General features: G+C 57.7%; 1 protein-coding gene across 2 annotated transcripts; it reads right to left on the bottom strand.

Moving 5' to 3' along the window:
* Positions 1–288: 288 nt before the first annotated feature.
* On the bottom strand, positions 289–13,506 carry SEMA6B (semaphorin 6B). 2 transcript variants are annotated; one of them, XM_055566640.1, is made up of 17 exons: positions 13,284–13,506; positions 12,449–12,598; positions 12,218–12,341; positions 10,449–10,509; positions 10,224–10,286; positions 9,693–9,794; positions 8,980–9,070; positions 8,096–8,215; positions 7,512–7,600; positions 5,887–6,104; positions 4,959–5,090; positions 4,235–4,384; positions 3,714–3,896; positions 3,479–3,625; positions 2,709–2,786; positions 2,517–2,575; positions 289–2,141 (listed from the first exon to the last, which is right to left on the bottom strand). In XM_055566640.1, exons 2-17 carry the CDS (start codon positions 12,567–12,569, stop codon positions 1,231–1,233), a joined length of 2,649 nt encoding a protein of 882 aa, XP_055422615.1. In that variant the 5' UTR covers positions 12,570–12,598; positions 13,284–13,506; the 3' UTR covers positions 289–1,230. The 2 variants fall into 2 exon arrangements, with proteins under 2 accessions (XP_055422615.1, XP_055422616.1); XM_055566641.1 differs by lacking the exon at positions 2,709–2,786.
* Positions 13,507–15,556: the final 2,050 nt, after the last annotated feature.

Below are 15,556 nucleotides of genomic sequence, written 5' to 3'. Positions count from 1 at the left end.
GGTTTCCACAGTGTCCAGCACACAGTAGGTGCATAATAAATATTTGCTTTAGGACTAGTCAGAAACTGGCACCTGTACAGATGGAGACGGGACCCCCGCAAACTCTCTAGATTCCCATACCCACCTCCCCAGAATTCTGTCTGTGGCTGTGACCCAGCCATGAGTCTCAGGATGCTCCCATCTGGTCCCAGGCCCCGCCCCTGTCAAAGCCCCGCCCCCAGGAGACAGCAGACCCAGAGCCTTGGGGCCGGTGGTTGTAAACAGTTTTATTGATGGGGGGCAGGTGGGGGAGGCAAACTCCAGAGAGGGTCCAGGACTCAGCTGGCCACTCAGCTGGCATGCATGGTCAGCTGGAGGTCAAGGGGGAGGTCACAGAGGACGGGTGGCATGGGACCCTCTGACCACCCTGGGGCTGTATTTACAGGGGGGCCCCCCCGCCTTAGCCGTCCCCCAGACCGCCCGAGCCCTTAGACAGCTGCCAATGTGACATCTGGACAGGCCTCCCGAGCCCCCGCCTAAAACCCCTGCCGCACCTCCCCTCGAACTCCTAACCGGCACCACGGAGGCCCCCGGCCCTCTGGAAGCCCCGGCGTCGGCTCAGCCAACGCCCAGGCCGCTGGGACCTCCGCGCTCACACACAGACACGCACACTGCGCGTGGCCGTCGCCACACACACGCAGCAGCAGCCTGCAGGCACACACGCACGCCTCCCTCCCCTGCCTGGCCCCTTGCACACGGACACGGCATGCACACACACACACACACACCCACACACGCCAGGGGCCGGGTGGAGGAGGGCGCCTTTGGGTGGTTGGGTTGGGGGAGGAGCTTGGGTCTGCAGGTGTGCTCCTCGCCCCATTCCCACCACCTCCAAGCGCCACCCCCCGCCCCTCGGCCGCCACCCCGAGAACGGAGTTGTGCAATTGGTTTAGAAAACTGCAAAAGAAACGCAAATTGGAAAACAAACCAAAATCCACGCGCAGAAGGTCAACCTCAAATCCATAGCACATTCCGCCCGCCCCGTCTGCCCGCCACAGACCGCCTCAGTGTCCTGCGGCTCTGGGGGCGCGTCGGGGTGGGGGGGAGGCCGAGCTCCTTGTGCTTCCCTGCGGCGGAGGGGAGCCCCCCCCGCGCGGCCGGGCTGGGGGTCTGAGCACCCACTTGGGAGCTGGCCCCGGGCTCTCGCTCCTGGTTCCCGTGGCTGGCACCGCCGAGGCGCGGGGCCGCGGCCTAGGGCACGGGGGGCGCAGTCCTGTCGGGGCCCCCGTAGGAGAGCAGGTGGGCCAAGTCCGTGACCGGCCGGGCGTGGCGGCCACGGGGCCGGGCCTCGCCGCTGTTGATCGTGTGCGTGCGGCGCAGCGCGGCGGCCGGTGGGGCGTGCGCGCCTGGTCTCCGGAGACTGCCTGTGGGCGGCGGGCTCCAGGGCCGCGGGAAGCCGTCGGTGGACGAGCTGGGGTCCGAGGGGCCCGTGGGCGCCGACACCACCCGCCGGCGGTCCGGGCTGGCGTGGGGGGTAAGCGGGAAGTCGCCGTGGGAGGCGCGGCCCGGGCGCGCGGTGAAGAGGCGGGTGTCGGGGGCCGCCGGCTCGCCCGGCGCGGGGGGCGGCTCAGGAGCGCGGCCGGGGGCCAGCAGCAGGAGCGAGGACGAGGCGGAGGCCGTGAGCAGCGCGGGGCCGTGTTCCCAGGCGCGGGGGCCCAGGGTGTGCGGGTGCGGGGTGGGCAAGCGCTTCTGGGGCAGCGGCGTCTGCTCGGGCGTGGGCAGCAGCCCGGAGTCCAGGTCGTGGGGTCCGCCCTGCAGCAGCGTGGCCTTGGTCCAGCCGTTCTGCATCAAGGGCGCCAGCAGAGCCTCCGGGGGACCCCCGGGCCCGCCGCCGCCGCCCCCGGCCCGGCCTCCGGGGCCGCCCGCCCGGCGCTCACCCAGGCGGCTGACGCTCAGCACGGCCTCGCCACCCCCGTGTGCCAGGATGGCCTCCTTGTCCTTGCGGCGGGCCAGTTCGCGCCGCTCGCGGAGCCCCACGTACCAGCCCACGCTGAAGCCGGACACCACGGCGCCCACCACGAAGGCCGCCACCGATGACGTCACCAGCAGGTTCACTGACACCAGCCCAGCGCGCTCCTCCGAGAGGCTGGCGCGCAGGAGTCCTGGCAGGGAGGGCGGCGTGAGAGGGGCTGGCCGGGGACCGTCCCCTGCACACCTCCCGCGACCTCCAGCCGGTCTGTCCACCTCTCTGCTCAGGGGCGTCTCTCTGACCCTTTCAAAGCCCATTTGCCCATCCGTCTGTCTCCTGGCATCTGTCTTCCTAAAATCTGTCTGTCCACCTGCCTTTCTCTTGGCCTCTCTCTGCCCTCCCTCCCGTCCCCGTCTGTCTGTCCTTTTCCCACTACCCTACCTGGAACTGGGGCCCCCTGTCCTTCCCAAGCCCTGAGGGATGTCAGTGTATCCCATCCATCCAGGTGTGAGAACCCTGGAGGACCAGGACTGAGAGTCCCCAGGCCTCCTCCCCTCTCCCCTCTTACCTGTGCAGTCCCCTAAACCTGAAGTGCTGGTCCCAGACACGTCCTGCTCAAAGGTGGCTCTGATGGGGGGAGGGAGCAGAGAGGCACCGTTATCGGAAACCCCTGGCACAGAGCTGTGGTTGGTGGGGGTGGGGGACTCCCGATCATCAGGTGACTCAGTCACCCTCCCCACACCTCCCACTTCCCCAGTACCTGGTGCCAGGGCTCAGGAAGACACAGGAGCCATCCGGGGCCCACCCGCAGTAGGGGTCCTGACTACCAATGCAGTTCCTAGGGCAGACAAGGGACCCGGCAGATCAACCAGGGTTTCTGCAGAGGCACCTCTTACCGTCAGCTCTGGGAGTTCCCAAGACACATCTTAACAGTGGGGGCTATTCCTTCCCCATTTTACAGATGAGAGAACTGAGGCTCAGGAACGTTTACTTTTGTCCAAGGGACAGAGCTGGGATTGGAGCCCAGGTTTTGGATCTGTGCTATGGCATCACTACTACCATGATGGTGGGCACGGGGCCAGGGTGCTCCATGCGGAGGGCTCACTCTGAGTCCAAGAGTGTGCCAGTATTTTGCAAACATCTGTTCCCTGGTCCCCAGCTTCTGCTTCTCTTAGAAATGTCTGTCAGATCCCATCCTACTCTGCTCACAGATCTCTGGGGCTCCCACCTCACTCTGGGGGTGGGGGAAAGAACCCAAGTCCTCCTGAGGCTCACAGACCCTGCCCAACCTTCCCCGTCTTCTCCCTCCCCCTCACTCATTCTGCTCCAGCCACAGAGACTTCTCACTGTTCCACCAACACACCCACATTCCTGCCCCAGGACCTTTGCACATGCTCTGCCCTCTGTCCATCGTTCAGAGAGCCAGAATGCTGTTAGAGCCTGCACTTGAACTTGACTCTCCCCCTCTTTCCATGCTCACCTCCCTTCACTTCCCTTGCCCACAGCTGGCCAGGGGCAGGGGGCACTCACTTCATGCATCCTGAGTATTGCTGGCAGCGCGCCACGGGCACTCGGACCACACAGCGGGGGAAGGCTGCCAGCAGGCCGCCTGAGGCCGCATCCAGCTCCAGGCTCAGCAGCCGCTGCCCTGTCTCGCCATCTCCAGACCATCCACACCTGGGGGTGAGCAGACTGGTAAGACTCAAGGGGAACGCCCTGTCTCCCTGCCCGCTGGCCCTGCCTCTTGGCCTCTGCCAGGCCTCACCTGTCAGGCCGGTAGGTCTCAAATTCCTCCAGGAAGACACTGGGTCCCGTGGTACCCGAGGCACTGGCGTTGGGCCAGACAAGGAACTTGAGGACGGTGCCTGCCTCAGACCCCAGGAAGACAACGGTCTGGTTGCCCCAGGGGCCGGCGCCCACGTCCACAGCCACTCGTGTCAGCTGGTGCCTGGGGCCAGGGTGGAGCAGAAGTCAGGCTGCCGCCCAGCCCCGTGTCCCCTGCGTGCACTCAAAGACACCACCCATGCTGGGCAAGGTGGGCACGGGCGTGGCTCCAAGGGTGCACATCACAGAGAGAAACAGATCCCCAAAGCCAGCTCCTCCCTGGGCTCTCCTGTCTTCATCTCCCCATCTGCCTCCATCTCTGTGTCTCCCTCCATCTCTGCCTTCCCCTCGTGTCATGTCGGAAGTTGCCCCTGTGCTCCCTTCTCGCCCACCACCCTGGCCTGGGCTCTTGTCCCCACCCAGGCCTGGCCACCAGGACCCCAGCCAAGTGTAGGAACTGACCGCATCAGAGTCCGAACGATCCAGGGTGCGTGGCCCAGGGAGGGCACGGCCTCATCCATCAGAGGGTGCGTCTTGACGAAGTTGAGGATCTCGTCTGGGAAGGCGCTAGAGGCATTGTACTGCATGCCAGGAGCTGCACAGCACCCGGGCCTGGGTGGGGGCGAGGGGTTGGTCAGGGCAGACCTGGAGGTCCCCACTCAGGGGCTCTGATTCACTAGGGTGTCCCTGCTCCAAGGGCCTCAGTTTTCTCCACCTGCATAATGGCTACAGCTGACCTCTGTGCTGTGCTGTGCTTAGTTGCTTACTCTTGTCCACCTCTTTGCGACCCCCACAGACTTTAGCCCACCAAGCTCCTCTGTCCATGGGGATTCTCCAGGAAGGAATACTGGAGTGGGTTGCCATGCCCTCCTCCAGGGGATCTTCCCAACCAGGGATCAAACCCAGGTCTCCTGCATTGCAGGTGGATTCTTTACCGTCTGAGCCACCAGGGAAGCCCAAGAATACCGGAGGGGGTAGCCTATCCTATCTCCAATGGATCTTCCTGACCCAGGAATTGAACCAGGGTCTCCTGTATTGCAGGCAGATTCTTTACCAGGTGAGCTACCAGGGAAGCCCTGGTAAGCTGACCTCAGCAACAGCTAAGCAAGTGCCTGGGAGTCCCAGCCCTCAGTTCAGGGTCAGGATCCTACCCGGGTACCCACTGCAGGATGGAGGGGCCTCTCACCGGGGCCGTGGCACCTGATCCTCTGGCACGGGTGTCCAGATGGACTCAGGGGACTTCTGCTCACGGAAGCGGCCCTCAAACACGGCAGCCACCTGTGTCATGTCAAAGGCGCAGACAGCCGAGCCGGGGATGCTGTAGGTGGAGGCAGATGAAAGGAAGTGGTGAGCCTGGCGGGGTGGGGAACTGCCCTGGGCAAGTGTGTGGAGGAGTGTTTGTCCTCTGGAGCAGTCAGACCTTCACTTTCCCGGGCCAGAGTTGCTGCCCACCCATCCAATCCAGTCATTCCACCATCTGAGCAGCAGATTCTCAGACTGGATCACAGCTCAGTTTCTCCATGGCCACCCATGTCCAGCTGTCCCTGTCACTTGCCTGGATGTCCAGTTTCCCAGATGCCACTCTTGCTCCCTTTCAACCCATTCCCGAGAGAGTTTTCCAGAAATGCAAATCTGACTTGTTCCTCTTCTGCTCCTTACCCTCCATAGTCCCCTAGTGCCCTCAGGATAAAATTCAGGCTCCTTCCCACAGCCTGCCACCTCCCTGTTTCATATCCCCCACTTTCCTTCTCACTCCCACCACTCTAGCCACACAGGCCGCCTCCCTATGGTTTAAACATTTCAAGCTCATTCGAGCCTCAGGGCCTTTGCACATGCTTTTCCTTTAACTTGGAATGCTCTTCCCTTTCTCTCCATCTCATACCCATTGATGCCTCTTCTAGGACACCCTCTCTGACCCTTCCTCCAAAGGCAGAAAATAAAGACATGCCTGCATCTGCCAAGTTTTGGCCAGAGGGCCTCGGAGGGTCAGTGTCTGGCTTGGTCCCCCCCTGGCCTGGGACAGAGGCCTCCTGGGAGCCCTGTTTTACCCAGCACAGGACCCCTGGGAATATGTGGTGAGTGATCGTGAAAACTCTCCACCTGCACCCACTGACCTGTTGCTGGGCGTGGAGAAAACAGCAAGGACCACGGGCCGGCCCCCCAGGCTGACCACGCCCGTGACAGCCTGCAGCACGTTGAAGTAGAAGTGAGAGTCCCCTGGCACAGAGCAGTTGAGCCGCGCCTTCAGGAATGATGTCCACTGCTTCTCCAGTACGCGAGGAGAGCCGCCCATGTCATTCTTGCAGACCCGGGCCACACGTGACACCACCACCTAGCACATCAGCAGGAAGACAGGGGCCTGAGCCCCCTGTTCTGCCAGGCCCACCTGCAGGTTGCAATGCCCACCACCCAGGCTGGGATGGAGGAAGCTAGTTCTGGCTGGCTGTGAGTCCCTGGCCAGTCACCCTAGCCCCCTGGGCACCAGATTCCCCGACAGAAATGTGGGGATGGTGATGATCACAGCCACCAAGACAACTGTAATCATCATTGCCTCCACTGATGGATCCCCCACTAGGTGCCAGGCACTTTATCCTCATCGTGTCTCACGTTCCTCCCAAAGCTCTATAGAGGAGGGCCTATGATCCCCGTGGTACAGAGGGGAAACTGAGGCACAGAGAAAGGGAAGTGACTGAAGCCCAAGGCCACACTAGTAGTAAGTGGCAGTCTGTGCACTTAACTGTCTACATGGATTGAGAGATGGGATGGATGGATAGGTGGTGCAATGCAGGTGAATGGATGGATGGGTTAATGGGTGGATGGATAGAGGGGTGAATTTGAAGGGGACAGTGATGGACAATGAAGATAATGAAGAAGGAGATAATTGGTGGATGAAGGGGTGTGTGGATGGATGGATGGATGGGTTTATGTAGATATGTATGTATGGATAAATGGATGGATGGATGGGTGGACAGATGAATGAGTATGTGGACGGATAGATAGGCAGATGAAGGAGATAATGATAGATCATTATCATGGTATATCCATGGGTGGATAGAAGGTTGAATGGAATGGATGAGCAGGTTATGAGGAGAAGTTGGAGGCTAGATAACTGGATATATAGAGGGGTGGGCAGGTAAATGGAGAGATGGATGGTAGATGGATGAGTTGATCAGTAGGAGGCCAGATCAACGGATGGTTGGTATATGAATGAATGGACAGGTAGATGGATGGATGGATGAAGAAGCCAATGAATGGGAGGTGGATGGATGGATTTACAGGTGCACAGAAGATAGATGAGTGGATGGATGGATGGTGGAGAATGGTTGAGGCAGGGGTGCGCGGGTGGATAGATGGATAAATGGTTTGATGGAAGTGTGGGTGGGCTGAAGATGGGTAAATGAGAGGGTGGCTGAGTGGCCAGACATATGGGCTGTGGTTGAAGAATGGATAAATGGTTGGTATACGGGTGGATGGACAGACAAACAACAGGACTGGGACTGGAACCACGGGTGTATCAGACTTCAGACCTGGGACCCTCACCCAGGGCTACTCCAGAAATGTCTTCAAGTCTCAGGGGCCTTGTCCTGGCTAGTGTGGAGGGCCCTGAGGGCTGGAGGGCCCCTCTCACCCTGGGTGGAGTTCCATGGACCCACCTCTGCTCTCCACTTCCGATGACTGGAGCCTCTCGACTACATGCCCCACTGCATGGGCCTCTCTAGGAGGGGAAATAGGACCTTACCTTTTCCAGGTAGTTAAACTCCATTGCGATCTCCCGGAAGAAGAAATAGATGTGGCTGCCCCACTCCACCGCGTGGACAAAGTATGGCTCTGTAGGAGAGAGAGGTCAAAACCCAGTTCGTGATGGGAGAAAGGCAGTTTTTGGAGCTGGGAACACAGTAGACTGGGTGACTGCTTTTACAGTAAAGTGGGTGGGGGAACATCAGCTGATTACCCAGGCAAAATAAAAGACACTCAAAGTTTGGGATTTTTTGTGTGTGTGTGGGGGAGAGTGGGTGTCAAAATCCTAAAATCATCGTGTCTACTTTCCACAAACAGCAACGTCTACTATTTTGTCATCCTCCTGTGTTGAGCTGAGCTCCTGCTGAACCCCTCGTACTGTTCCATTTCAGGCTGCTAAGCCACTCATTTCCAGCAAGTTCTTCTTTATACCCAAGTTAAACCTCTCCTCTAACTAGATCGTCAAAGAGGCCAGTAGGTTCCAAAAAGGAGATGGGAGTTCCCTGCCTATCTCCTCTGGGACTTTATTTTGGTGGGGGAATTTGACAAATGTGAGCTCTGCCAGGTCTGTCCCTATCACCCCACCTTTGAACCACTTGGAGTCGTGTTTCACCGTGCGCAGAGTGGGCCGGTCCCCGAGACTGCGGTAGATGACGGCATCGATGGCGAGGAAGTCGGTAACGGTGGCTGTGAAGAGCATCCCTTCTGGGTGGGTGTGAATCGGGGGGGGCAGGTAAGAGATTAGATTGTAGACCTCAGAGGTTGGGGGGGGTCAAAACCTGATCTTCAAGACTGAGCCCTGGGACTTCCCTGGTGGTCCAGTGGCTAAGACTCCATGCTCTCAAAGCAGGGGGCCCAGGTTCAATCCTTGTTCAGGGAACTAGATCCCACATGCAACAACTAAGAGTTCGCAGGCCGCAACTAAGACGGATGCAGCCAAATAAATAAATAAAATATCTAAGAAAAAAAGAGACAGCCCTGAGCTTAAGCGAGGCCTAAGTCCTAGGCTGAGCCCCAACCCTGCTGGGACCCAGACTTCAGCTGATACTCAACTCCCCAGCTGATCCCCGACCTCAGCTGAGTCCTTCCTGCCTTGAGAGTCTGTCTGTTTCATGGCTGGAGAGATGGTCTCCCTGCTGCTGCTGCTGCTAAGTCGCTTCAGTCGTGTCCAACTCTGTGCCAGCCCATAGGCGGCAGCCCACCAGGCTCCCCCGTCCCTGGGATTCTCTAGGCAAGAACACTGGAGTGGGTTGCCATTTCCTTCTCCAATGCATGAAAGTGAAAAGTGAAAGTGAAGTCGCTCAGTCATGTCCGACTCTTAGCGACCCCATGGACTGCAGCCTACAGGGCTCTTCCATCCATGGGATTTTCCCAGCCACCTTCTAAATGACCAAACTCCAAGAATGGAAAATTCCACGCCTTGCTCAGGGCTGAGGCCCCTTCAAATGGTCAGGGTTGGGGGCACTCACCAGAGAAGAGGGCAACGTTGGCGTGTTTGGGGTCGTATGGGCAGCGGGCCATGCCGCTGATGTTGTCCCCGAGGGGCTGCAATGTGTCCATCTGCAGGGGTGGCGGGGGGGAATAGGGTCTGAGTGACAGCTCCTGGCTGTACCTAGCAGCCCCTGGCTCCCCCAGCGACCCCCTCCGAGGGGAATCCTGATGCCACCTTGGATGCTGTGTGACTTTGTCAGTCACTTAACCTCTCTGGGGCTCAGTTTTGTTGTTGTTTAGTGGCTTAGTCGTGTTCGACTCTTGTGACCTCACCAAGCTCCTGTGTCCATGGGATTTCCCAGGCAAGAATACTGGAGTGGGTTGCCATTTCCTTCTCCAGGGGATCTTCCAGTGATGGAACCTGCGCCTCCTGCATTAGCAGGTGGATTTTTAACCGCTGAGCCACCAGGGAAATCCAGGGCTCAATTTACTGATCAGAAATTGGGTCTAGGAGTCGATCCTAGTCAATCCGATAACTGGCCTGTAGCCTAAGTAGCCTCAGCCTGTAGAGGCCACCTTTGGAAGCCTCTTATGGAATTCCGGGTGATGGGGGGGAGGACAGTTCATGCAGTAAGGCTTCCTTTGGAGGTGATGTGGCCTGGGGAAACGGCACGACCAGCAGAGGGCCCATGAGCAAAGGGGCGCCGATGTTAAACCTGGGCGGGCAGGGCTTCGAAGGGCGGTGACTCACGCTGTAGTTGGCACACACGGGGTTGAAGGCATTGGAACCACACACGAAGAGAGTGGATTCGTCCCGAAGTAGAAGCACCTTTACAAAATTTCGACACTCGCCCTGGAATGGGGCGGGAAGAGAAAAGCCGGGGTGGGCGTGATCACGGGTGTGGGCGGGGCCAGGGCTGTAGGACGCGATGGGGGCGTGGTGAAGGGCGGGGCCAGGGTAGAGGCGGGGCCCGATAGGGAGGGGTCAGGTTGTGGGCGTGACCAAAGCAGGGGGCTGAACTAGGAGAAGACTGGGGGCGTGGCCATGGCTAAGGGGAACAGACAAGAAAATAGGGCACTTGAAGGCGGGAGCTACGGCAAGGCCACTAGGGGAGTGGCCAAGACTGAGGACCACCTTGAGGGCATGGCTAGGCTCTGGGAGTACCCATGGCAACAGGGACCTGGCTTGGAATGAAAGCAGAGAAGGATTTGCCCTGTGGGATGGCCAGGACGGATTGGGGCATTATCAGGGCTGATGCGGGCATGGCCAGGGCTCACTTACCTCCTGCTTGCCCTTCATCCGACACACGTTGATGTCGCTGGGGTTGGAGCGCCAGGTCAGCTTCTGGGAACACAGGGGACTGGTGAGGGGAGCGGGGTCCCTGATGGACCCAGGAACCCTGCTAGGCAGACCTGAATCCATTGTGCTCCCCAGCGCAGTGTCCGGGCTCCCTAGTGGGAGCGCCAACAGCTGCCCCCTCCCCTCTCGCCTGCGCCCCTTCCTCACCCGCTGGTACCGCATTTCCGTTGATGTGGGGGGCTCCAGCTCCACCCGGTACAGGTTGTCCCTAGAGAAGGGGTGTAGTTAGTGAGATCGGGGGCCTCCCCCTACACATTCTATCCTCCCGGCAGCAGACGTGGTGTCCAACACATACCACACAGGGGCGTGCCAACACCTTTGCCACGCTCAGCTCCAACACTGAGCGTGCCTTCAGGCGCCTGAGCATGCCCTTACACACCTCGTTGTGCCCTAAAATGAACCACGGGTTCTAGCACAGCCCACATGCCTTACCATGCCACCTCACACAACCCATAGCCTAGGGATCTACAGCTAACACGATGCACTGTCCAATGACTTTACATCCGATGTCCCCCCCACCCAGCACCCCTCGGTCTCCCCAGGCTCTCACTTCTCCTCCACATGCAGCAGGGACTGCCCTGATCAAGGTCACTGGCCATTGTTAAGTCCAGCGGTCACTTCCCTGCTCTCTTCTCCCTTTCCACAGTGTCTCTCGCCACCAGTCCACTCTCCTCCTGGGAACACCACCCTCATTGGGTGCCTGGACCTGGCACCCACCTGCCTTCCCACCTCTCTGGGCCCTCCTCTTCCCCTGGTGGGCCCACGCCTAGGTCCTCTGGCCTCTTCCTTCCCCTAGCCATACTCCTCTGGGCAGCCTTGTCCACTCTCAGGGTGGAACCGTGTCTCTGTGCAGATGACACACACAGTCCTGTTTCCAGCCAGGGCCTCCCCTGAGTTCCAGATTTGGGGCCCGGCTAACCCTCAAGGTCTCCACAAGGGAGGGCTCACAGGTTTCTCACACTCGACACGGCCTCGCTGAGCCCGACCATCCCCCAAACCTGTCCCCATCCTGACCACCCTCTCGGGTCAGGTGTTGTCTCGGCTGAGACAACAGTGTGGGAGGGACCCACATCTCCCCGCTTCGCCTTCCCTCCCCATACCTTCACCTCTGCCTTCAATACGTATGGAGCGTTCATCCACTTCTCACACCCTCTACGGCCACCACTCTCGTTCAGCCCCCGTTACTGGACTGCCCAGGTGTAGGGGCTCCCGCCCTCACCGACACAGCCTGTCTTCCCCGCAGCAGCCACTGGAGAGCAGGTGTGAGCACCCGAGGGTCCACATTCTCCCCCACAGTCGGCTCCCCTCACAGCAGCCACTAGAGGGCACCTGTGAGCACCTGAGTCAGGCCCCGCCCCTCCTCTGCACAGCCCTCTTGGGCCCCACCTCCCTTGAGGTAAAAACCTGAGTCCTCCCTGCAGCCCACAAGGCCCTGAATGACCTGCCCTGTCCTCTCCCTGCCCTCCCCTCCTCTCTCTCTCCCCCTGCTCCAGACATTTGCGCCTCTTCACTGTCCCTTCACCGTACGAGACACAGTCCTGCCCCAGGACCTTTGCATAGGCTACATCCTCTGCTCTGACATCTCTCTCTCCCTCAGATTTCCTCACAGCTGGCTCCTCATCCTTCAGGTCTCAACTCGAATGTCACCTTCTCAGAGAAGCCCTTGATGCCACTTCAGCACCCTCTCTAGCACCCAGTGAATTCTGACCAGACAGCTGTGCCCACTTGGTAACACACTATAAGCAGGCTCTGGGCTTCAACCACACCCAGAGTTCAGCACTTGAAATTCCCACCCCAGGGGCACATATTCACATTCCAGCCGAACTACAGGCCCTATACCACAAACCTCCCTAAAATGCTACCACCTGCTCCCCACACCTCACCCACCGCATACTCTGCCCGGCAGTTTCTCCTACCTGCCCCCGATGAACAGCGTTCTATTGACCCGTATAACTCGCTGGATGTTGAGGTCATCAGCGTCTTCTGAGGGGGTCAGGCGTCCTGGCCCACTGCCCACGAACACGGGATAGTGATTCAGGTCTGGGGGAGGGCAGAGGAAGGGTGTGATCCAGGGCCAGGGTGAGTCTGGCCTGGTGAGACCCCGGGGGAGGGGGACTCCCTCCCCCATCGCAAGACTCCCCACTCACAGTCCCTCGGGGCCACGCTGAGCGGCGGCGGCTCCTCGGGGAAGAGGCCGTGAGCACCTCCCAGGAGCAGCAGCAGAAGCAGTAGGGCCGGACCGGAAGGGGGCCCTCGCGGAGTCCGCATGGCGAGGTCAGGGCGACAGGAGGTAACACCTGCGAGCGAGGGGCGGGGCGGTGAGCCGTGTGGCCTGCAGTCCCGATTGCTGCCAGCAGAGGGAGCGCGAGTGTCACGGAGTCCGGAACCTTCAAGTCCCGGAAAACTTTCCCATTGGGGTAATAATTTAAAAATAACAACAATCATGGCATTAGCAATAATAATATCAGCACTTACTAATTACCAGAATAACTTTCTGACTATATTTTAAAGCGAAAGTTCAGGAAACGGTTCCTAACAAAAAATTAATGAGACTAATTTAAAAATTAAATGATTTTAAGTTAAAAATGAATAATAACACACATTTCAAAACATATATGTATTTAAAAATTCAATCTCAAAACACACGTTTAAAGTATTCTTAAAACACAAAAATCTTAAAAAGCTCAAAAAAAAAAAAAGAAAAAGAAATTCAAACGCCCTAGGAATTTTATAAACCACAATCTGGGAACTGCAGAACTTTGGAATTACAGAATATTCCAGTTGGCTGGGGACCTCAGAGGCCGCGGTGAGCCCGACTTCCTTCCGAGTCCAGCCTTTCGGTCCTCTGCTGACATACTTCTGTGACAGGAGCCTCACCACCTTTAGGAGGGGTTGTGGGAGAGGCTGCTTCCTGCTCTAGGTGTGTGGAGACCCCTCCCCTACCCGAGTGATGCTCTGGTTGATGGTGTAAACAGAACTCACCCTCTGGAACCCAGTCCTCCAGGCCCCTTTCAGAAGGGGCGCCGTCCGGAGGCCCCAGGAAGACATCCGAAGCCGTGTCCTCCTGTGAAGTCCCAGGCTAGCTCTGAGCCTCAGTTTCCCTGCCTGAGCAGCAGGTACATCTCCCAGCCCTGCCCAGGCCCTGGGGGCGTGGGGATTCCGAATACGCGGAGGTGAACATGAGCCGGGAACTTTGGCCCTGGAGCGTCTGCCTCCGAGGATTCAGGGCCAAAAAACAGGAAGGCCTTGCGTGGGCCGGCAGTGTTTCCTCTCCGACCCTGAGCTTCCAGGATTTGTGACTCAGCCGACTCCAGGATCCCATGTGCGTGTGGACCTGGCTTTGCTTCCTTCAGTTTCCTGCCCGGGCTCCTCCCCTGCTCCACAACTGCCTGAGTCTCCCAGTGACCCCGGGAGTCAGGCCACCAATACTGCCGTTCAAGGCCCTCTGCGGTGTTCTGTCTGCTGTGCCTTCTTTTTTTAAACATTTTAATATTGTGGTCCAATGTACAGAGGGGCTTCCCTAGTGGCTCAGTGGTAAAGAACCTGCCTGCCAATGCAGGAGAGGAACAGTTCGATCCCAGGGTCGGGAAGATCCCCTGGAGAAGGAGATGGCAACCCACTCCAGTATTCTTGCCTGGGAAAGTCCATGGACAGAGGAGCTTGGCGGGCTATAGTCCGTGGGTTCACAAAGAGTCAAATACCACCAAAATATATATAACATAAAATTTGCCATCTTAACGATAAGTGGCATTAAATACATTCACGTTGTCGTGCAACCATCCTATGACCCACCTCCAGAATTTTCTCATCTTCCCAAACTGAAACTCTGTCCCCATGACACAGGCTCACCGCCCCCTCCCCTAGCCCCTGGGCCCACCATCTACTTCCTGTCTCTGTGGATCTGACTCTAGGGACCTCCTGTGAGTGGAACCAGACAGTATTTGTCCTTCTGTGTCTGGCTTCCCTCATTGAGCATCACATCCTCAGGGGGCATCCTCGTTGTATCAAGCGTCAGACTGTCCTTCCTTTTTAAGGCTGAGTGAAATTCCATGGTGTGGATGGACCACATTTTATTTACGCATTTACCTGTCGATGGACAATGGGGCTGCTTCCACCTTTGGGCTGTTGTGAACATCTATGAACATGGCTGTGCAAACATTTCTTTGAAACCCTGCTTTCATTTCTTTTGGGTGTCTATGTAGGAGTGGAATTGCTGGATCGAATGATGACTCTATGTTTAACTTCTGGAGGAATCGCCAAGCTCTTCTCCACCATGTCTGCACCATATTATATTCCCACCAGCATCACCCATGTGTTCCAATTTCTCTTGCCAACACTACTTTCTGCTTTTTGATAGTAGCCATCGCAAGAGGTGTAAGGCAGTGCTCTGGGCCTTTTATCCATGTTTTATCGGAATTGTATTTAACTTCAGAAACTTTAAGACAACAGCTTCCACTCATGGGCCATGCAGCACTGTGATGAGTGGCGAAGCTCCAAGGTCATAAGGGTTCAAATCCCAGCTCTGCTCTGTACACGCTGTGTGACTTGGACACGGCACTCCACCTCTCTGGGCCTGTTTCCTCATCTGTGAAATGGGCATGGTAACAGCATTGGCCTCACAGGCCTGTGGGGGGTGTTAGCACAGACCCTAGGAATGCTGCAGGTGCTCAGAAAATGCTAATTCTTATTATGATTGTTGTTGCCATTGGTTTATTAAAAGTATCAGAGGCCAAGCTGAGTGGTTTCCAGGAATTGCTTCATGGTAACCCCAAGGGCTCTAGCAGGGTTGGTATAACATTCAACCCATTTTTGCAGATGGGGCAACTGAGGGGCTGATTCGGTGGCCATGACCCGCCAGTGAGGACTGATCACAGGGCCCTCTCTGGCTCCAGGATTTTGCTCCTAGGAGCTGAGCGTTTGAACAGTCATGACAAGATTAATAACCACCCATTCCCTCACCCTTCAACCAGGTGAAGCCGGCAGTTCCTTTTTTCCTTTTTTTAAATTTTTTTGGTTGCATTGCACAGCATGTGGGATCTTAGTTCCCTGACCAGGGATCAAACCCTTGTCCCCTGCATTGGAAGCACAGAGTCTTAACTGCTGGATATCTGGGGGAGTCCCAGAGGCCAGCAGTTATTTAACACCCAATTCACAGACAGGCAGGCTGAGGTCAGGATGGGACCTCATGGCTCATTTTTTCTCCTGGTTTTCGTAACTTTGTCATGCAGCCACTTGGGGCTAGAAGGATGTTCCTG

Source organism: Bubalus kerabau, chromosome 1 (assembly GCF_029407905.1).
Source record: "Bubalus kerabau isolate K-KA32 ecotype Philippines breed swamp buffalo chromosome 1, PCC_UOA_SB_1v2, whole genome shotgun sequence".
In the NCBI taxonomy this organism is placed as follows: domain Eukaryota; kingdom Metazoa; phylum Chordata; class Mammalia; order Artiodactyla; family Bovidae; genus Bubalus; species Bubalus kerabau.
This window is presented reverse-complemented; position numbering and strand designations above follow the sequence as displayed.